General features: G+C 43.3%; 2 protein-coding genes across 5 annotated transcripts; both read left to right on the top strand.

The window, feature by feature from the left end:
* Positions 1-216: 216 nt before the first annotated feature.
* Positions 217-6,475, top strand: ptcd1 (pentatricopeptide repeat domain 1). Its single transcript, XM_026171585.1, has 8 exons — positions 217-1,062; positions 1,217-1,357; positions 2,394-2,612; positions 2,703-2,804; positions 2,971-3,618; positions 4,875-4,991; positions 5,156-5,338; positions 6,022-6,475. The coding sequence occupies exons 1-8, from the start codon at positions 598-600 to the stop codon at positions 6,271-6,273; spliced, it is 2,127 nt and encodes a 708-aa protein (XP_026027370.1). The 5' UTR covers positions 217-597; the 3' UTR covers positions 6,274-6,475.
* Positions 6,476-9,143: 2,668 nt separating this feature from the next.
* LOC113024465 (uncharacterized) lies at positions 9,144-20,908 on the top strand. 4 transcript variants are annotated; one of them, XM_026171582.1, is made up of 19 exons: positions 9,145-9,326; positions 11,829-11,958; positions 12,039-12,147; positions 12,237-12,330; positions 13,352-13,502; positions 13,608-13,725; positions 15,270-15,395; positions 15,485-15,547; positions 15,639-15,761; positions 15,841-15,996; positions 16,068-16,121; positions 16,715-16,944; positions 17,485-17,564; positions 17,719-17,808; positions 17,928-18,005; positions 18,076-18,180; positions 19,149-19,222; positions 19,532-19,635; positions 20,476-20,908. In XM_026171582.1, the coding sequence occupies exons 2-18, from the start codon at positions 11,838-11,840 to the stop codon at positions 19,590-19,592; spliced, it is 1,833 nt and encodes a 610-aa protein (XP_026027367.1). In that variant the 5' UTR covers positions 9,145-9,326; positions 11,829-11,837; the 3' UTR covers positions 19,593-19,635; positions 20,476-20,908. The 4 variants fall into 4 exon arrangements, with proteins under 4 accessions (XP_026027366.1, XP_026027367.1, XP_026027369.1 ...); XM_026171584.1 differs by lacking the exon at positions 20,476-20,908 and adding an exon at positions 19,342-19,363 and having other exon boundaries at positions 19,532-19,576; XM_026171583.1 differs by lacking the exon at positions 19,149-19,222 and having other exon boundaries at positions 9,148-9,326.
* Positions 20,909-21,343: the final 435 nt, after the last annotated feature.

The following is a 21,343-nucleotide window of genomic DNA, read 5'->3' as shown; positions in this document are numbered from 1 at the left end:
GGGTTTATTACCTGTTTCATTTAAGCCTTGCTTGACCCCACCTGACCCGCCACTTAGATATTAACTAGAACATTTTCCTGGATGTTTAGTAAATAGAAAGATGTGGCTTTAGCCTTCACCTCATTTCACCCCATTCAAAAGACGGAAAATGTACTTTCATAGCCAGCAGGGGGCGATATCAATCTATCTAAAGATTATGTGAAGCCTAAACACCACACAGGCGTACTAACATATTGTCGATGTAGTCGATCGAAGTACGCCATCCTTAATTAACTAGACTGGTATTTTTCAACAATTTATGTAAACCGTTAATAGAAATATACTTTTAATTAAATTAAATTAAATTTGTTAATTTACTCCAACGATCTAAAAAATAATCCCCCAAAAAGACGCTCATAATTATATTTGTATATCTACTATTAAGGTCTGGGCAAGTTTGTGTCATTGAAACATCGTGGTTGTACTCAGCTTGTCAGCAGCTAGTTAGTGCACCTTTAGCTAGCCTTGTAAGTGTAACACATTTTGTAGTTTTCTGACAAAAGGAAGAAACCCGACATGATCCGTTAGCTTTTAACCAGCTCGCTAACACTAACAAACATGCTGACGTCCGTTGTCCGTTCGTGTGCGCGAAACGGGAGGAAAATATCGCTTCCTGCTGCCAGGCTGTGCACATTTTCAACCTTTAGGAAGTCACCAGAACCGCTAACTCTAACAGGCAGACGGGATGTGTCACAGCACCCTTTATCCAGGCTTCTCACACACACTCCCTGGCATCCTAGGCCCGTGTGTCTGTCAGCCCTCTCCCGAGGAGACGCGGACCCACTGGACTCCCCCTCTGAACCACTTGACTGGGAAAATTTCGGCTCTCTGTCTACCGACATGGCCTCCAGGAGGACGTTCAGGAAAAGCAGCCCAGGCCTCCGGGACCTGCAGTACCGGGAAGACGGAACCGGGAACGAAGAAGAGCGAGAAGACACCGGTAAACCTCAGAGGAGGCCCGTGAGGAGAAATACACCGTACTGGTACTTCTTACAATGCAAAAAGCTCATCAAAGAGAACAAGGTTAGTGTGGCTGAGCAGTTTTATGTTAACTGCTGTTCTTTCTCTTCTTCTTCTTCTTCTTCTTTGTGTTTAACTTGGCAACCAACGTAAAGGAGCATTCTGTTCTTTCTCTTCCCTGCTGATGTGTTTATAACCCTCCTCTGTGCTCTCACAGCTACAGGAGGCTCTGGATGTGTTCAGCAGGGACATGCTGCAGGGAGAGAGGCTGCAGCCGGAGGAGTACAACTACACGGTCCTGATAGGAGGCTGTGGACGAGCTGGACAACTGAAAAAAGCCTTCAAACTCTACAATGATGTAAGCATATTTAATTTGACCAATTGAAATGAGATGTCAGTGTGCAAGGTACACTCTAACTCTAAGTTAAAATATTCATGTTTGACAGTTTTAGAGTGGTGTTGATTCAGGTGCTGCAGTTTCCAGTTGCTGAATTGTGATGTTTGCAGATGACATTGTGATATGTAGTGAGGCTAAGGAGCAGGTGGAAGCAAGACGGGAGATGTGCAAGGAGTAGAGAAGGTGAATGCCTGGGGTCAACAATCCGAAGCAACAGGCAGGGTGAAAGATTTAAAGGGAAGGTCTAGAAGAGCTTCGATGGTGTATGGTTGGGAGACGGTGGCTCTGACTAAAGATAGTAGTTCAAGGTGGCAGAGTTGAAGATGCTCTGATTTTCATCAGTAGTGACCAGGATGGACAAAATTCTAAATGTAGTTTATCACAGGGACAGCTCAGGTGAAGCAATTTGGAGACAAAGTTAGAGAGGCAAGGCTGAAATGGTTTGGACATGTGCAGAGGAGAGATGGTGGATGTAGTGAACAAAGGATGTTGAAGATGGAGCTGCCAGCGGGAAACAAGGAAGACCACAGAGAAGATGCATGAATATGGACCTCGCTTTTAATATCCACAAGAAGAGACTAAGATTAATACAAATGATTTGTACAATTGAACTGCCCCACATACCAGCTACTACAGCCATCAAAGTTACTATAAATTTATTTGTATGGCAGTCAAGATTTAATGAGAAACATTACTTTAACAGATTCTAGTATTTTTAAAGCTTCAGACACTGATGCGAGACTCCTATGTGTTTGTGTGTTAAAATAAATATAAGTCTTATTTCAAATTCAGAGGGGTTAAAAGCTTGGGGACTGCTTTAGTCCACTAATGCCATAGAAGAGCCAGCTTTCACAATCAGTTTAGTTTCATTGTAGATGTTTTTTTTTTAAATATTTAAGTGTGTTATTCATTCTTGTCCTTTATTCTGACAGATCGTTATACACAGTCAGAAACCCTCTCTGTAATTATTTGTTTATTTATTTATTTTCTCTCCTAGATGAAGAAGCGTGGTCTCACTGCTAACGATGCAACCTACACGGCGCTCTTCAACGCCTGCGCCGAGTCGCCTTCAAAACAAGCTGGCCTGCAGCAAGCGCTGAAGCTAGAGCAAGAGCTCCGTCGCAAAAACTACCCTCTCAGCACAATCACGTACCACGCTCTTCTGAAGGCGCACGCCGTCACCAACCACCTTCAGGCCTGCATTTATACGCTCAGGGTAGGACACACAGCTGCATGTTTATAAGGGAGAAAGCTCATCCATTGTCACCAAATTGTGTCTTATTCTGGGTTTGTGTGCATTTTGTAGGAGATGCTGGAGAATGGTCATGCTGTAACTCAGGAGACATTTCACTACCTGCTGATGGGCTGCTTGAAGGACAAAGAGGCAGGATTCAGGCTGGCGTTACAGGTACGTAATACTTAAGTGTGGGATGTTTTTAGGAGTAAACTTTAAAATAGCCCAACCAATGCCAGCTCTCGTTGATCTTAAAAATCTGATAATGATACATCAGGTGGTCATTAAACAATATTGATACTTGATACACAAATGAGCTCCTTCGTAATGTTCATTTCAGGTGTGGCGCCAGATGCTGCAGTCAGGGATTCGTCCTGACTCGCACAACTATACCCTGCTCCTGAGAACTGCCAGAGATTGTGGACTTGGCGATCCTGCCTTGGCCACTGCTCTTCTGCTGGGGACTGACTGTGAGGGTCAGAAAGGGAGCAAGGATGTGTCGGAGTCCAGGTGCAAGGCTGTGATAGACATCGACCTACTTGAGAGACGGTTATTTATCCAGCCTGAGCAGAAGGAAGACAGCAGTGAGACGCGACTCAGACATGACTCGGCCCATCTGATACCGGTCAGGCAAACAGTAAATGCCCAATTACCCGGAGAGTTAGTCGCCAACTCCTCTGCTCCTAACCTACTAGAACTTTTTGAGGGTAAAAGAGGTGCTGTGGTCTCCCTTGGCACTGTAGATAAAATGTCAGACAGGCTCGCCCTCATCGGTGGAGCTAAAGGTTTTCTAGAGAGGATGGAAGCTAACGGACTCAGTCCAAACCTCAGGACTCTGACCCTACTGGCCGACACGATGGAGCCAGGCTACCAGTCTCTGCAGGTGTTGTTGAAGGTCGCCAAACGGCATCAAGTGAAGCTTGATGTCGCGTTCTTCAACTCTGTGATTCACAGATCAGCGCGAGCCGGGGACTTGGACGAGGCAAAGGTGTGTGTGTGTTGCCATTAGGGCTGCCACAAACGATTATTTTGATAGTCGACTAGTCACCGATTATTTATGCGATTAGTCGACTAATCAGATCATCATCCACTGGACGTAAAACTACAGCTTATTGCACCAGCAGCATCTGCTCTTATATAACTATCATTAGCTTACAGCTTTAAGCTTTTAAGGTGCTAACTAAAAATAAAGACAAGATGATAGTTTATTCAATTTTAATGAAATTTGCAGATTGTTTCGGTAAAGTTTAATAAACTCCTTGCTATCTAAAATATAACAGGACAACGGAGTATATTCTCCAGCATCTCACACTTCTGATAATCAGCTGTCTGCTTGACTATTCAGCTGTGTAAAAACTATAACTTTAATCTCAGACAAACCGATTTACTCAGGAACAAATAAAATACTAAAAAAAAAAGCCAAACAACAACATTTTTAATTTATCTAAGTGACTCATATATATATTTAACCTGAGTAGCGAAAGACGGCGGTGGGTTTGAAAACAATTTGCCGGGAGTCCGGTGTTCTCACCGCGCTAGTGACCTAGCCCCCGGCTAGCTATCGAGCTAGTGGGTAACAGACGTCTCCGAAAACGTCGGAGCGCTTTTGAAAATATGTGGTGTCCTGATAAACTGAGCCGATATTTGAGGTTTACACAGCTACATTCTCGGCTGAAAATATGTTAAACGTTTATTTTGTGACCCAGAAAGAATAATAAGAGTAATATTAAAACTAACTAGCTGCCGCCATTGTTGGAAACTGAGCTGGGCCGCGCTATGAATTCTGGGACACAGCTGCTTCTTCTTCTTCTTCTTCGGGGTTTAACGGCAGCTGGCATCCTTGTACATGCAGTGCTGCCATCTTCTGTTTCAGTCCGTTATTACACTCTTAAATCCTGCTACTTATTCCTGCGTCTTTTGGGATCTTACAAAGCTTCAAACGACGCGTCGACTATTAAATCAGTCGTCGACGATTTTGATAGTCGACGTAATCGTGACTAGTCGACAAATCGTGGCAGCCCTAGTTTCCATGTATGAAGTGTCTGTTGTTTTTGTTTGTGACGCCCATCCTGGAGCAACTTCTTAGGAGAAATAGTCCTCAGAAAAACTGTTGTCTATCTGGTATCTGTAAATCTGGAGGAGGAAGGAACACAAATTTTAAACTTGGGTAAACGTTAACAAAATTGGAGTTAGAAATGTTTAAACTGTGCGTGCTGTTTTTCACACACTTCTTTCACTTTTCAGGCTGTGCTGAGTGTAATGAGACAGCGCAATGTAAATGTGGATCTGCAGACATTTGGGTGCCTTGCATTAGCCTGTGACCAGCAGAAAGACGGCCTTCAGTTGCTGAAAGGCATAGAGGTGACAAAGCATATGTTATTACACTAAATTTGGCTGTTTATTGACCTGAATTCTGTCTCTGGCATTGTTAGTGCAGAACTCGCCCCCTGCTGGTCGGTAGAAGGAATGCAGGGTTTAGGTGCTTGTGCATCTTAGTTAACTTTGCTCTATGCGTTTTTTCTCAGGAAGCAGGACTGAGGCCTAACGTCCACGTGTTCTCTGCTCTGATTGGCCGAGCGAGTCGCAAACTGGATTACGTCTACCTAAGAACAATCCTTAAAACCATGAGTGACATGAAAGTCTGGCCTAATGAGGTCATCATCAGACAGCTGGAGTTTGCTGCACAATATCCTCCCAACTATAACCAGGTCAGCATGCACCCATCTATACTGAGCACATCTGTAATGATTGGTACATGAGTGTTTCCCACATATTTAGAGAAGGCATATGCTCTTTTCAAATAATTGCTAGGATATTCCTTTATAAGTTTTTTTTTTCTAATTCACAAATAAGTGCCATATAACACAGAGTGCACAACTCTGTTGCTTGTGAAGCTCGCACACAAGAATTTCACTCACATGTGCTGTACCAATGTACCTGCACATGTGATGTGACAATAAAAGTGATTTGATTTGATTTGATTTGATATAATTAGCTGCCTCTCCAGTGAGTCTCTTATCACAGACTTCAGCTGGTGCCAAGCTCACTGAGGCTGCAGAGCAGAACAATTATTACTGGCTGCAGTCCAAAGCAGGCAAGTTGCAAGTCCAGCCAATGTTAAAATACACAGGCAGACCAGTCAAGTAAAATCTAAATTGGAAACACGGGAATAAAAAACACTGTAAACTATTTTGCTCTAATTGAAGTGTGTATGCTGTCAATCTTAATGCCTCTCTGTTTACTGACTTCAGTGCAGTCTGTAAACAGACAACTTCTTCTCATTTCGTGGCACAACAAAGATCCAACTTGGAAGGTGACTGTATGACTCACATTTCTCCTTTCACTCTGGTCCCCTCACTTTTTGGCACCCTCTCCCCTCTCTCTATCCCAGTACAAATCCAGAAACAACTATCTGGTCCAAATTGACGGTTTCCGTGGTTACTACCAGCAGTGGCTCAAGCACATGCCTGCTCAGAGCGCTGAGGAGGAGCAGGGAGCGCTGCAGTCCCAGACAGATGCTGCAGAGCTGAGAACAGAGGCTGCAGATGGGCTGACGGAGGCCCAGAGGAACCACAGAGCAGCAGCCAGGAGGTGTCATACTCGCAACAGGGACAGGAAGAGCAGCAGCACATCCACTGTATGACTGAACTCCAGGAGATCATCACGACCACTCTTTTACCTGCTGCTTGTTCTGTAATAAACTTTATAACCCTGGATGGACTTGGATCAAAATAGTGGCTCATGTGGTTGCGTTATTCTTGAAAAACAGTGATGTCATTGTAATTTATGTTCCAGTTTCAAGTTTTTGGGCTTGTTTATTGAAAAATAAAACTTCTTCATCTCCATCTTTTCAGTTATACTGTCATTTTAAAGGTACCCAACCAACCCATTGGCTTTCAGTGACCCACACTGGTCATAAAATTTGTGGATTTCGGGTTAACTGAGTATTAATATTGATCAGCGTTTCAATAAACAAACAGCAGTTTCATAACGTTGTTTGGTGTGAGGATTACCTGCATTTGTAAGCAAGTTGAGGGCCTTTGTTAAATGTCAGGTTTGCTCAGTTCATTTTCAAAGTCAACTTTTATCCAAACGAACAGTAAGCGTGAACCTGATGACCCAGAGCTGAAGATAAATCATCTTGCAATAAGAGGCAAACGCATTTCTGATTTCTAAAGCAGCTGTTCCCAGACTCGCTGCTTCAGCCCACTCAAACCTTTAATCAGTACAGGACTGTACTACTTTGTGTTTTAATGGATTCAGTTTGATCTCCTGTGGATTTGCTTGAGACTGATTCTGCAGAAATGGCTTATATTTCCGTTCAGTTTCAACCTTCCTCCCGTGCTGACTGCTGGACGAGACCGAAGCACAGAGGAGGAGAGGAGAGGTGTCTGGCTCAGTGTGTGGGCTGTATACGGGGAGTGCAGAATTATTAGGCAAATGAGTATTTTGTCCACATCATCCTCTTCATGCATGTTGTCTTACTCCAAGCTGTATAGGCTCGAAAGCCTACTACCAATTAAGCATATTAGGTGATGTGCATCTCTGTAATGAGAAGGGGTGTGGTCTAATGACATCAACACCCTATATCAGGTGTGCATAATTATTAGGCAACGTCCTTTCCTTTGGCAAAATGGGTCAAAAGAAGGACTTGACAGGTTCAGAAAAGTCAAAAATAGTGAGATATCTTGCAGAGGGATGCAGCAGTCTCAAAATTGCAAAGCTTCTGAAGCGTGATCATCGAACAATCAAGCGTTTCATTCAAAATAGTCAACAGGGTCGCAAGAAGCGTGTGGAAAAACCAAGGCGCAAAATAACTGCCCATGAACTGAGAAAAGTCAAGCGTGCAGCTGCCAAGATGCCACTTGCCACCAGTTTGGCCATATTTCAGAGCTGCAACATCACTGGAGTGCCCAAAAGCACAAGGTGTGCAATACTCAGAGACATGGCCAAGGTAAGAAAGGCTGAAAGACGACCACCACTGAACAAGACACACAAGCTGAAACGTCAAGACTGGGCCAAGAAATATCTCAAGACTGGTTTTTCTAAGGTTTTATGGACTGATGAAATGAGAGTGAGTCTTGATGGGCCAGATGGATGGGCCCGTGGCTGGATTGGTAAAGGGCAGAGAGCTCCAGTCCGACTCAGACGCCAGCAAGGTGGAGGTGGAGTACTGGTTTGGGCTGGTATCATCAAAGATGAGCTTGTGGGGCCTTTTCGGGTTGAGGATGGAGTCAAGCTCAACTCCCAGTCCTACTGCCAGTTTCTGGAAGACACCTTCTTCAAGCAGTGGTACAGGAAGAAGTCTGCATCCTTCAAGAAAAACATGATTTTCATGCAGGACAATGCTCCATCACACGCGTCCAAGTACTCCACAGCGTGGCTGGCAAGAAAGGGTATAAAAGAAGAAAAACTAATGACATGGCCACCTTGTTCACCTGATCTGAACCCCATTGAGAACCTGTGGTCCATCATCAAATGTGAGATTTACAAGGAGGGAAAACAGTACACCTCTCTGAACAGTGTCTGGGAGGCTGTGGTTGCTGCTGCACGCAATGTTGATGGTGAACAGATCAAAACACTGACAGAATCCATGGATGGCAGGCTTTTGAGCGTCCTTGCAAAGAAAGGTGGCTATATTGGTCGCTGATTTGTTTTTGTTTGGTTTTTGAATGTCAGAAATGTATATTTGTGAATGTGGAGATGTTATATTGGTTTCACTGGTAAAAATAAATAATTGAAATGGGTATATATTTGTTTTTTGTTAAGTTGCCTAATAATTATGCACAGTAATAGTCACCTGCACACACAGATATCCCCCTAAAATAGCTAAAACTAAAAACAAACTAAAAACTACTTCCAAAAACATTCAGCTTTGATATTAATGAGTTTTTTGGGTTCATTGAGAACATGGTTGTTGTTCAATAATAACATTATTCCTCAAAAATACAACTTGCCTAATAATTCTGCACTCCCTGTATTGATGCTGGCAGCATCTGATAAATCACATAATTTATGCATACTGAAAGTAACCTGCCATGAGAGGACAGAGTGCAGTAGCTGTGTATTAAAAGTGTTTAATGAATGTGTTTTGAATATATCATTAAGGTCTATTTGATCCCAGGAAGGAAAGTGTTAGTAAACAGATTTACCAATATCACAATTCTGGTAAAAATCTGACAGATTATTATTGAGTATTTAATTTAATACATGTTATCTTCAGTGATGTTTGACTGTCAGAGAGGAAGTAAAGAATACATAGAAAAACTGGATCTAAACATGGTCCCGTCCGAGCATGGAGGTCGGACAGGAGGGAAGACGAACATTTGATTGGTCAGAAGGTGGTGAGCTCATACCTCAAACCCAGGCTTAACACTGATGTTAACCTGAAGAAGTGGCTTACATGCTTTCTACTTCCTAACTGACAAAGTTGAAGAGTGACCGAGTGTTCCCTTCATTTTTAGGAGCAATGTATTAACAAGATGATGATTTTCACCTTAATTAGACTGTTTTCTCTCTTCTATGCGGGAGGCGGCGGTAATGCAACTCGAAGCTGTTACACAGCCGCAAAAAACAGAAGAAAGAAACAGCAGCAGAGGAAGCGACGCCATCACATCCGGTGACGCAGAAATTTCAGTCGCCAGGCGCGAAGGAAAGCGTACTTCGGTTTAGACACAAACAGTAAAACAGAACAAGGTAAGAAAACTATGGTTTACGGTACCGACGCGGTCATTTATGTGGTTTACGTTACACGTTCGCCTGCAGCTAATAAAGCGCGAGGTCGACTTTTTTTTCTACGCGTTTCTAAAGTTGTAAAAATAAATAACTGTCCTCTTAAAAGTAAGAAAACCGTACTGTCCCTTTGTTAGGCCTGGCTGGAACAGTTCATGCTGCCGAATAACACAGTGTTGTTGAGAAAGTATGACCTCTAAAGTTTAGAAATTCACAACAAAGCACACAGCTGAGCCTGTGGGCTAGCAGCCTTGGTGCATGACTGCAGGGTTAATCAGAATCAGAATACTTTATTGATCCCTGGGGGAAATTATTTTTTGTTACAGTGCTCCATTTTAAACCAACATTAAGACAAGACAGACAATACGCTAACTAAGAATAGTACAATATATACATATACATACATACATACATACATACATACATACATAAGTCACTTATAAATAAATATTTGGAAAAGAAACATGTGTAGTTGTAGCAGCAAACAGTGTGTTAAGTGGATGCGTTGTACAGGGAGATGGCCACAGGCAGGAATGATTTCCTGTGTCGTTCAGTGGTGCTTTTCGGTAATCTCAGTCTCTCACTGAACGAGCTCCTGTGACTGACCAACATGTCATGGAGTGGGTGGGAGGTGTTATCCAACATTGTCTTTATCTTGGACAGCATCCGCCTCTCCGACACCACCTTGAGGGAGTCCAGCTCCATCCCCACAACATTGCTGGCCTTACGGATCAGTTTATTAAGTCTGTTGGCATCTGCGACCCTCAGCCTGCTCCCCCAGCATGCAACAGCATAGAGGATCGCACTGGCCACAACAGACTCATAGAAAATCCTCAGCATTTTCTGGCAGATGTTGAAGGACCTCAGTCGCCTCAAAAAATAGAGACGACTCTGGCCCTTCCTGTAAAGTGCTGTGGTGTTTTTAGCCCAGTCCAGTTTATTGTCAATGTGTACTCCAAGGTATTTATAGTCCTCCACAATGTCAACACTGACCCCCTGGATTGAAACAGGGGTCAAGTGTTTCCTGGTCTTCCTGAAGTCCACGATCAGTTCCTTGGTCTTTGCCACGTTGAGCTGCAGATGATTCTGCTCACACCACGTGACAAAGGAGTCGACCACAGCCCGGTACTCTGTCTCATCATCCCTGCTGATGCATCCAACCACCGCAGAGTCATCAGAAAACTTCTGAAGATGGCAGGTCTCTGTGCAGTGGCTGAAGTCTGTGGTGTAGAGGGTGAAGAGGAAGGGGGAGAGGACAGTCCCCTGTGGTGCCCCTGTGTTGCTGATCACCTTGTCAGACACACACTGTGGGAGACGTACATATTGTGGTCTTCCTGTCAGGTAATCAACAATCCAGGACACCAGAGAAGCATCCACCTGCATCGCTGCTAACTTATCACCCAGGAGGGTCGGCCTGATGGTGTTGAAAGCACTGGAAAAGTCAAAAAACATGACCCTCACAGTGCTCGCCGGCTGGTCCAGATGGGTGTAGACACGATTGAGCAGGTAGATGATGGCGTCCTCTGTTCCGAGACGAGGCTGATAAGCGAACTGAAGGGGATCCAGATGTGGTCTTACTATGGGTCGCAGCTGGTCCAGGATGAGCCTTTCCAGGGTCTTCATGATGTGGGAGGTCAGTGCCACGGGCCTGTAATCCTGGGGGCCACTGGGACGAGGCGTCTTTGGTACAGGGACGAGGCATGATGTCTTCCACATCACCGGGACCCTCTGCAGACTCAGACTCAGCATAAACAGTTTATGAAAGACTCCACACAGCTGGGGGGCACAGGCCTTGAGGACAAGGGGACTCACTCCGTCTGGTCCAGCAGACTTGCCTGAGTGAAGTCTCCTCATTTGCATCTCAACCTGGTATTGAGTGAAGGTGATGGGTGGGGGAGGGGTGTCAGGAATCTCACAGGAGGCAACATGTGAAGAGAGAGGCTGGCACAGTGGTGTGGCTCTGGATTCCAGGCTGACTGCAGGTGAGGTTGTGGGGGTGGGAGCAGACACTGTGGTGTCGAATCTATTGAAAAACAGATTCAACTCGTCGGCTCTATTCTCACCTCCCTCAGCTCCCCTGCTGTTGGTTGGCCTGAATCCAGTGATGGTCTTCATGCCCCTCCACACCTCTCTCATGCTGTTCTGCTGGAGTTTCCACTCCAGCTTCCTCCTGTAATTGTCCTTAGCCTCTCTGATCTTGTCCTTTAGTAACACCTGGATCTTCCTCACCTCCTCTTTGTTGCCCCCTCTGAAAGCCCTCTTCTTGTTGTTGAGGAGGGCTTTGATGTCCTTAGTCACCCACGGCTTGTTATTTGGGTAACAATGAACAGTCTGAGCTGGAACAATGGAGTCGGTGCAGTTAAGTCTACATTCATGCACGCATTTCATACTGCAGGTCTGCATCTGTGAACTAACTGATGGTTGGTTTTCCTTTTTCTGTTTCTTTCTTCTTCTTTTTTTAACCAGGCATTTCTGATGTGCACGCCAGCAGACAGTGGAGATATAATCATCCTGAGTAGTGATGATGACGATGATCATAAGGATGACAGAGACATGTCCTGCCTCATCGTGGAGGTGGTGGATGTGAAGGAAAAAGGTGACAGCGGTTTTATTTTGTTTGCTCCATGTGTTTGTGGATGATCTTATGACTAATCACTAACAGCCTCTGTGTTCCAGACTGCGTGTCCTCTCCCAGCACTCTGGAGGAAGACCTGGTCGTGACCTTCTCCCGCCACGCTGATGTGCTACCTCATGCTCGCTACGACTGTCCCATACACCCTTTTACGTGAGATACACTTTGAAATGACCATCAGTGCTCTTTACCCCCGTCTTACTGTGTCAGTTGCTCACACTGCTTTTCTTTGGCACGCTCAGGCCTACAGAGTTGGAGACTAACATGCCAGTAGACAGTAACCAGCTCATTTGTGATCAGTGCTTCTGCTACATCTGCGATAAGCTGGCATCATTGGTAGGTGTTAATGTTAACAGGACAAAATGTTTCTGACCAGCAGTTTGGAGGGTTCACTAAACTGTATTCATCTGTTTGTTTTTTTTGCTTGTTTTTGCTCTTGCCTACTCAAAAATTAAATAAATGCATACTTTGTTTTTTGTTTTGTTTTTTAATAACACTGTATCAAGAAACAGTATGGGGGGAAATAAAGAATTAAAGATTTTTTTGTAGTGTTATCAGCTCATTTTAAGCTAATTTTGAATACAGGTCCTCTTCCACTTCTCTTACTTGTGGTGTGCCATAAGGTTCTGTACTGGGCTCTTATTGTTTCCGTTGTATCTGCTCCCTCTTCAGCACATTTTGGGGACCTTTAACAACATGACTGTCATCGCTGCTATCTGCTATGCTGATGACCTTCAGTTGTACATCTCTCTTTTTAAGCTACAGATCCTGAATAGGTCTATGAAGAGTTGGATGGCAAACAGCTTTCTCCAATTTAATGAGGAAGTCCTTGTTTATGCCCCTGACTTATTTTTGCCTAAGGAAATAGAAGCTCTTGGTCGCCTTGCCTTGTTTGCTAAATTTCTATCAGGATTTGACATGAACATCACTTTGAGTGTTCATGTCTGATCTGTGGTTCACACTTGTTTTTATCACTAAAGACATATTGTCAAGTCCCATTGTGTCGCACTCTGACCTGGAGATTGTTATTTATGCATTTATTTCTTTACCCCTGGATTGCTGTAATTCATTGTTGTCTAAGTAAACACAACTTCCTGGAATGTCTGAAGGTTGGTCAGAGTGCTAAGTCTTCCAAGAGCTCTCATGGCACGCTGTTGCTGACCCAGCTGCACTGACTCCAGATTAAATTCAGAGTCGATTAAAAAAATTCAGGTTTTGATTTTTAGAGCTCTTCATGAACAAGCACCAGCTTATGTCAGTGAAGTTTTACATCCCTATGTCCCCAGCAGGTCCTTGAAGTCATGGGGAGGTCTCTTACAAAATAGTGATTGATGTGCTTTTCTCGCTGGTTTTTCAGTGTGAAATGTGGTGCGTGAGCGGCATTTGTCACTGCAACAGCCACAAGAGGAGCGCCTTCTGGAGCAACCTCAGAAACCATAAGCTGCTGGGAGGACTGACTGCTTTCAACCTCACCCTGTCAGAAATGGACTCGCACCTCCGACAAGCAGGTGCAAACAACAAATTCATGCGAGGAGACACCCGAGATGAACCTCTTGTACTGTACTTTAAATATATCTTACTAATGTATTTATTTATTTTCACTTCATGTCCAGCGACGTTGCTGCAGCAGTTCAGACAAGAGCTCTCTGCGCTCTACTCGTCCTACATGAAAGGCGAGGCACTAAAGGACTATGGTCTGAGCCAAGAGAACCAACAAGGCTTCATCTACAAGTATGTTTCATAACACTCAGATTTTGATTTCTATATTGCAATGATTAGGAGCCACATCTGGACCAATTATAAATCCATAGCTGTAAGAGATTCCCAATATGTCTATAAATATGTGGAGCATTTACATTGATTATTCAGGTCAGTGTTTTTACACTGTCTACGGGATGGGCACGGTCATAGCTGTCCGCTGTCTCTACCCTCTGCCTTTGCTGCACTGCCGCCACCACCTTCAACATGGAACTTCATCACTTTCCCCAAGTCAGACTTTTTAAGGCTTTTTAAGCTTCTTGAGCTTGCAGGTATACATCAAGCAGCTGGCTCGTAAATCACTTAATGCTCTGCTTTGATGTACAGTCCAGTTCACAATAACTTTGTATAATTATTTAGACATTTGACAGAAGGCCAACATTGAAGTGTGAACCACTGTCGTGGATAACCTTGTTCAGCACTTCCTTCTGGTCATTGGTCAGAGCATCACATGTCATGAGCTCCATCAGGTGTAGGAGGTCTTTCTAATCTGGTTGGTACAGTTTTTTGTGAAACCCACACAAAAAAGAAGAAGAAAGTAGCCATCAGTGGTCTTTATATTCACTTGGGCTTGAATTGTGGTCAATTCAATAAACTTTAGTTATATAGTGTCAAATTACATCAACAAGTGCCTCACAGTGATTTGGATTGTAAGGTGAAGATCCTACAGTTAGCCGACCCCTCTCGAGCCAAGTACTTGGTGACAGTGTGAAGGGAAAAACTCACACTGCAGGAGAAACCTGCAGCAAAACAGCTCAGGAAGGGGGCAAATCTGGGGGGGGCAAGTCTGCCATATCTTGTTACGGATCAGGTCCATGGAAGTTGCTGTGACAATTTTTGCCTTGAACATTCCCAGTAATGAGCTTAAACCTGTGGAAAGACCAGCTATTCATCCTACAGATCACCAAGGCTCACCTCAAAAACATGTCCCTTTAGACCATCTGAGGTCATTTTGGTTCCCTGAGTCCTGGTGACCAATATTGTTTAACACAGCTGATGCCTTAACATCAGCCATTCTTGGAGAAAGGGTGCACACTTTTCTTTGCTTTTAGTGACGTATTTGGAGATAGTGTTATAAAAGCTTCAGTTTTTTTTCATAGGACTGCCTGGTTGTAAATCTGCGATTTTATATTTTTGATTTAATTATTTGTTTTAAAAGTATTTCTTTATTTATTGCTTGTTCTGTTGATGCATTACTGACTTCTCCTCTAAACCAGCGGTCCCCAACCTTTTTTCCGCCACGGACCGGTTCATGCCCAACAATATTTTCACGGACCAGCCTTTAAGGTGTCGCGGATAAATGCAACAAAATAAAACTAGTACTGGTACTGTAAAAAAGAAGATTTATTCATAACACACGTGAAAAGACCCAGGAAAACAGAGTTGAAAAAGTCTGACGTAACGTTTCAGTGAGGTCAGCTGTTAATTTTAGGAGTGCAGTGCTGGAACGAGTCCACACACTTGTATATTAAGACGTCTCTTTAACTTTCCTTTGTTTTTTGTTGTGTTTGTTCCAGTTACTCACCGGTGTTTGAGTTTGTGTCCTCGTTCCTGAACCAGGCAGATCAACAGGACAGCAGAGCGGCAGTCATCATGAGTCTGGGGGCTGCTGAGGACTTTATTAGACATTTCCATTTCTCAGGGTACTCACTGCAGCATTTCCGCTTCTACACACATTCCTTTTTTTCTTAATTTTCAAATGTTTTTCAATATTTTTTTATTCCATTTACAGGGGTTTCATCTTTGCTTCTCCAATGGCTAATGTTGATACAGCTAAAACGATGTTACTGCAGAGGTAAATGCATGCACGTTGACTTCTTGTGTTATACCTGTAGCTCATTCACCTGGATATTCATCTTCTACTTGTGTTTGTGTGTGCTTACCAGGGTAATAGCATTAGTACAGAGACAGATGGTGATGGCTAATTTTACTCCAGACTTCATTAACAAACTACAGGAGTTTTGCAAGAAACTGCATTTCCCAGCTGAGCTGAGGAACATGAGAAACAGGTATGCTCGCCCTTTAACCTCCAGGGTTACCTGTTACATGTATATGTTGTTGCTATAACTTGATGTTTGTGTGCTCCAGCCTGTGTGTTCGCCCCTGGAACGACGTCCTGCTCGTGTCTGTGATGAAGGGACAGAACGTGTCAGGCGTGCGTAAGGACAAAGGCAAGAAAGACGTCCTGACTGAACAGATTTCTGTGATTCTGCTGAGGACGGAGCTACTGCAGCATCAGCGCAGGTTTGTATACGTGAACTCATTCACTTTGCTGTGTGTAGACAGCTGTCTAACTGTGTTGTTTCTGTCTGCAGGTACAGAGAGCTGTGTCGATATCTACGAGTCGTCCAGACAGACAACACTGCACAGTGAGTACATGCACAGGTTCCTCTGTTTTTCTTTCCAGCAAAGTGCATTTTGTGTTATTGTCATGTCAGTACATGATTTAAAAACATAACCAGCACTGAGTGGTGTTTTGGGGGTGAGGTGAGGACCAGGCTTGACTATTTGTCGGCACTTTGTAAGAAAATCCTTGATCCAGGTGCAGGCGAGAGTGAGACAGTTTCCTGGATCAGGATATCAGTGTCGTAGGTGTAACGTGTTTTGTTCTACATTTACAAAGTAAAAACTATAAGCCGATCACCCCCACGCCACGGCCATTAGGAAGAGGGGAGGTTTGAGGCGCTTCTGCACTTGCTTCACATTTTCAATCTTCTTCTTCCAGTCTAGGATGGATAATACATTTTTAATTGAAAAAGGGGAAAACTGTAGCTCTTCCATATTTCATAGTTTAAAACCCCATCTGGAGTTCATTAATTCGTTAAATATAGGTTCAGAAATGACTGTCAATCTGCAGTTACCATCTATAGAGAAACTAAAATCTCAAATCAAACGTTTAAATATTTAGACACCAGCAGTGACATGTTGCTGACTTGCTGCATTGGATTTGTTTCTCTGTCAGGTTTCAGCAGATACAAGACCTCATCCCCTACTTCATGTGCATGGCTGGAGACTTTTCATCAGCTCTCACAAGTTTGTTCCCCTCGGTGAATGCTCCCGCTTCCCACTTTACTCCGGACCTCTTCCTCTTTTATCTCAAAGTCTTTGAAACAGCGACTGCACCAAAGCTGACACCAGTCAGTAAACCGGGAGAGCTCTGCTGTGCTGGTGCAGCGTGGGAGTCTATTGAAGGTCCAGCAGAGATGTTTTGGTTTTTTTGGGGGGGGGGGGGTTTGTACCAAGTTCAGAAGTGACCCAAGTCAGTTTGTGCTTGTGTCTGATTTTTCTTAGTGTTACTGTAATTATCACGAAATTTTCAGTTGAAAGTGCATTACTGAAGCCATTCATGTCATCACTCCACCACATTCCCGCTTCAACTGTGCATCCACATACACCTCAATAGAGATGTCACATGCACAATAATGTCATGTGATTGCAGCTACAGCCCTTTAAAGTTATACTAACTGTGACCTCTGTGCTTGCTTCTGTATGACCGCCTCCTGTGTGAGAAGTCTTTGTTGCTGTAAGAACAGTAACAAGAGCATATGAATCAGGTCACATGGGAATCTGATTTTGGCCACACAATTGCATCATTAATATGAACAGTTCAACAAAAAAAATCAACGCAAAATATCCAAATGAAGCAATGAGGTTTGCAGTGTAAACGTAGCTTCAGGATAAGATTTAGTATAAAACAAGGATTGATAATAAATCTGATTCCTCTGTGTGTAGATGCTGTGCCGCTGAAACGTCATGAGCTGGTGAGGTTTGCTCTCAGGGCTCAGGGATGCTGCAGTGCTGTATATGCTGATGTAAGTTAAAAGCTCCTCATTCAAGTCTGAAAAATGTTTTTGTCTCTAGATATCTGCCATCTTTATTTCTTGGTTTAGGTACATTTTATACTTGTTAAAACCTTGACTAGTATGTCCCATGTCTGACTGCATGTCTAATACTCCTCTGATCCAGTCTCGGTGTTGGACCAGTTTGCTCTCGATTGTCAACAAGCCTTGCGGTTCACTCACTGCTTTACCCATGCCCAGTATGCAGTTTCTGCAGGTGTGTACTTCTTGATTGTTAGAGTTAGACTTGCAGCTTTCTCCATGTTTCTCTGCTTTGTTTCATTCTGTATTTTGTCTCATTCTGTATTTTGTCTCCTCGATGTCTGAATGATGAAGGAAGCGCGGGATGTTGTGAAAGGGATATTGCTTGATCAGAAGGGCTCCAATATGCAGATCCCACGATCCTTGCATGAGGTCAGTGCATTAACACTTACACTTCAGTGTTTAGAATTTGCGAGAACTAAACAGTCCAATGTGTTCGCAGGTGTATCCAGATCAGGCCTTGCTCCTGTTGGTGACGGAAGCTTTGAGCCAAAGAATCCTCGATTCCGTTTTGTATCCGATCCTACCTGTGCTCAACACCTTTCAGGTAGCCAACTCTTGCTTTCCTTCCATAGACGCCACGCCACTGTTTGTGCTTTCACATACTTAAGCTATATCATGTAAAGGGCTCTATTGGCACACGCAACAATAACGGTGCTATAATTTTGTGTAACTATGACAGTTTGAGTGTCTCTTGCATCTTTGTCTCGCTAAAGAAATAATTAAAGGTACTTTTCGCGGCTCCCTTATTTCCCAAGGCGTCGCCACAGCGGATGGATCTGCATCTTTTCATTTGGCACTGGATGGCCTTCCTTTTTTTCCTTCCCCCCCCCCCCCCCCCCCCTCAAATTACAAAACAACAGACGTGCATAACAAATAAGACAAGTACAGTATAAAGAAACGTGGAAAAGCTTGTTTTAGAGAATCACTCTCAGCCTCACTCTTCTCAAATTGATTACAGGTCATTTTTTATTTATATAGCACCAAATCACAGGAATAGTCACCTCCTGCTATGATTTATTGGAAGGTAATACAGATGACCCAACCAACTGGTAACAGTGGGGAGGAAAACCTACCTTTTAAGACTTGGGGGGGGGAACAAAACAAAAGACACACTGTGGAAGAGTCATAAAATCCACATGTCTTCGGCTATTGGAACCACACACTGTTTTCCATCAGTTAATTCTGTCTCCCGAATCCAAACTGGAAGCTGGTTCCACAGAAGAGGGGCCTGAAAACTGAAGGCTCTCCCTCCCATTCTACTTTTAAATACTCTAGGAACAACAAGTAGGCCTGCAGAGCGAGAGTGAAGTGCTCTAATAGGGTGATATGGTACTACAAGGTCATTAAGTTAAGATGGGGCCTGATTATTTAAGACCTTGTATGTGAGGAGCAGGATTTTGAATTCAATTCTGGATTTAACAGGAAGCCAATGAAGGGAAGCCAAAACAGGAGAAATATGCTCTCTCTTTCTAGTCCCTGTCAGGACTCTTACTTTGATCTACAATTTTGTAGCTGCTCTCTAAAGAAATGTTTAAGATCCAGCTCTTCACTCAAGTCTCATCTGTGATGGAAACCACCTGTGACAGGTCAGATTAACACACCAGTAATGGATAAATAACTCTCCAAATTAATAAAAGCAGCTGGAGTTTAGTGTGTAGTTTCCAGCTGTTCACAGAAGTCTTTCTTCTGACATTTTCACACTTAGGATGCAGGATGCTTTCTCTTAGGTGAGAGTGTTACTCGCAGTTAAACATATGACACCACAACTTTAAAATTGTATGCTTTGTCTGTTTGTTTGGGGTCACTATTGACTGAAAAGATTCTATAATTTCACACTTTGAATTCTCGGGGGCTGTGCTGTTGTTTGTTGTTTAATCAGCTTTCTTGTGTTGCAGGAGAATTCATGGGCCTTTAGGTGGCTTTGTGAAAGTTTTTCCTCCAGTGAAGAACATCTGAAAAGATTCTTTCAGGCGATTGCACAGGAGAGGGAAAACAGCAGGTATGTGAACAAGTCTTGAGATAAACCACTACAAATCTCAGCATCCTTTAGCTAATCAAATTAACTTCCAGAAACAGAAAAGCTTTGATTTAATACAATCCCAGTTCCCCAAAAAAGTTTGTGTGCGTTAAATGTAAATATAAAAATGGAGTGTGATGTCAAGTGGCTTTATTGTCATTCCAACCATGTGCAGTACTCAATGAGACGAGACAACGTTCCTCCAAGACCGTGGTGCTACATATGACATAGAACAGATAATCAACACAGGACTACATAAAGTGCAGTGTGCAAAAACAAAGACAGTGCAACAAGAGACAGAATGATACAGACACAACAGTGCAATAGAAATGTGCAAAAAGTAACTTGGTGTATGAATGTGTGTGATTCTGCAGATAAGTGCTTGGTATTGACGTGTATGAAGGTATGCATGTGTGTCAGTCCAGTTACTGAGTGTTCAGGAGTCTAACAGCTTGGGAAGAAACTGTCTCACAGTCTGGCAGTGAGGGCCTGAATACTCCAGTACCTCTTGCCAGAAGGCAGCAGGGTGAAGAGTGTGTGTGCGGTTCCTCCACAATGCAAGTTGCTTTGTGGATGCAGCAGGTGCGTTAAGTGTCTGCGACGGAGGGAAGAGAGGCTCTAAAAGCGTTAGAGCTACATATTTATGCCGACTCATACATTACCTCAGCACAAGTGGGACAAGCAAGGACTTTTTAACTATGAAATATTGTCTGATAAAGGATTTTTTTTTTTTTTTTTAAATTCTAACAGCCATGTGATAATTTCAGCACTGCACATGTGTCTGACTGAATCTCGTTGTCATTACTTTTCTTCTTGTTCCAGTGCATCCTGATTGCACATACTTACCCCCTGCAGAGCTACAGAAGTCTTAAACACTGTTTACAGCACTGTTGCCTTCCACAAAGGTTTAAATACTGCGGAGAGTCGCCAGCGTCTTACAGATGCCCGACTGTACCTGCGTCCTCACACCAGCTCATGTTGGTACAATGCACATACTTCTGTTATTCACCATCTGATGACAAGAGACTTGATATTGATTCACCTTTTTAATGTTCATAAATGTTAATGTTACAGTTATAAATAAAAAGACAGTTTTATGCATTAGATTGCTGAATCGCTGCTTGAATATAAAATGATTTTATTGTCTCCACAGCAAGATAAACAACAGTACAAGTGTCAGAGAGAAGGATGTTGTTGCTCTGTCATTTTATAACGGCACTTTGTTTCAAATCGTGTGCTGTATACAAAAAAAAAACTGTTGGATTAACGGGCTTTTATGGAGTTCTAGTTACCACAGTAACTGATGGTGTAATGTGTACTTTTATAGACAAAAGTAAGGATTTTTTTACAAAAACGTTATAATTTTTTAATTCTAAGGAAATCCGTGGTTCCTGGTGCAGCTGCGCCCACACTGGCACTACTACTCGGATGATCTGATATCCTCGTGTTGGTGTTGTTCCCAGACCATCATGAAAATGTTGTTCCAGGTTCAACATTGCAAGTGACCAATCACATTGTTGTGACGTTATTCTTTTGCGCGCCAAGCCATTCGTGCATTTATGAAATTCCAATGTTGCAAGGACAATATCAATTCTGCTTACTGTTTATTAAAGGGTTACGGTCAGGGTCCGTTGATCGGCGGACAGAGGCGGTTTCTCGCAGCTTAAGTACAGTTTTTTGTTTTACGCTG

The sequence above is a fragment of the Astatotilapia calliptera genome, chromosome 6 (assembly GCF_900246225.1).
Source record: "Astatotilapia calliptera chromosome 6, fAstCal1.2, whole genome shotgun sequence".
Taxonomy (NCBI): domain Eukaryota; kingdom Metazoa; phylum Chordata; class Actinopteri; order Cichliformes; family Cichlidae; genus Astatotilapia; species Astatotilapia calliptera.
Note: the sequence above shows the minus strand (reverse complement) of the source record. Positions and strands in the feature narration are given on the sequence as shown.

Bases quoted from the DNA above. Each gene is read 5' to 3' on its own strand.
- ptcd1 (XM_026171585.1), top strand. From the start codon at position 598: ATGCTGACGTCCGTTGTCCGTTCGTGTGCGCGAAACGGGAGGAAAATA. The intron at 2,613-2,702 runs GTAGGACACACA...TGCATTTTGTAG, and splicing joins CCTGCATTTATACGCTCAGG to GAGATGCTGGAGAATGGTCA. The intron at 2,805-2,970 runs GTACGTAATACT...TGTTCATTTCAG, and splicing joins GATTCAGGCTGGCGTTACAG to GTGTGGCGCCAGATGCTGCA.
- LOC113024465 (XM_026171581.1), top strand. From the start codon at position 11,838: ATGTGCACGCCAGCAGACAGTGGAGATATAATCATCCTGAGTAGTGAT. The intron at 12,148-12,236 runs GTGAGATACACT...TGGCACGCTCAG, and splicing joins TGTCCCATACACCCTTTTAC to GCCTACAGAGTTGGAGACTA. The intron at 15,548-15,638 runs GTAAATGCATGC...TGTGCTTACCAG, and splicing joins AAAACGATGTTACTGCAGAG to GGTAATAGCATTAGTACAGA.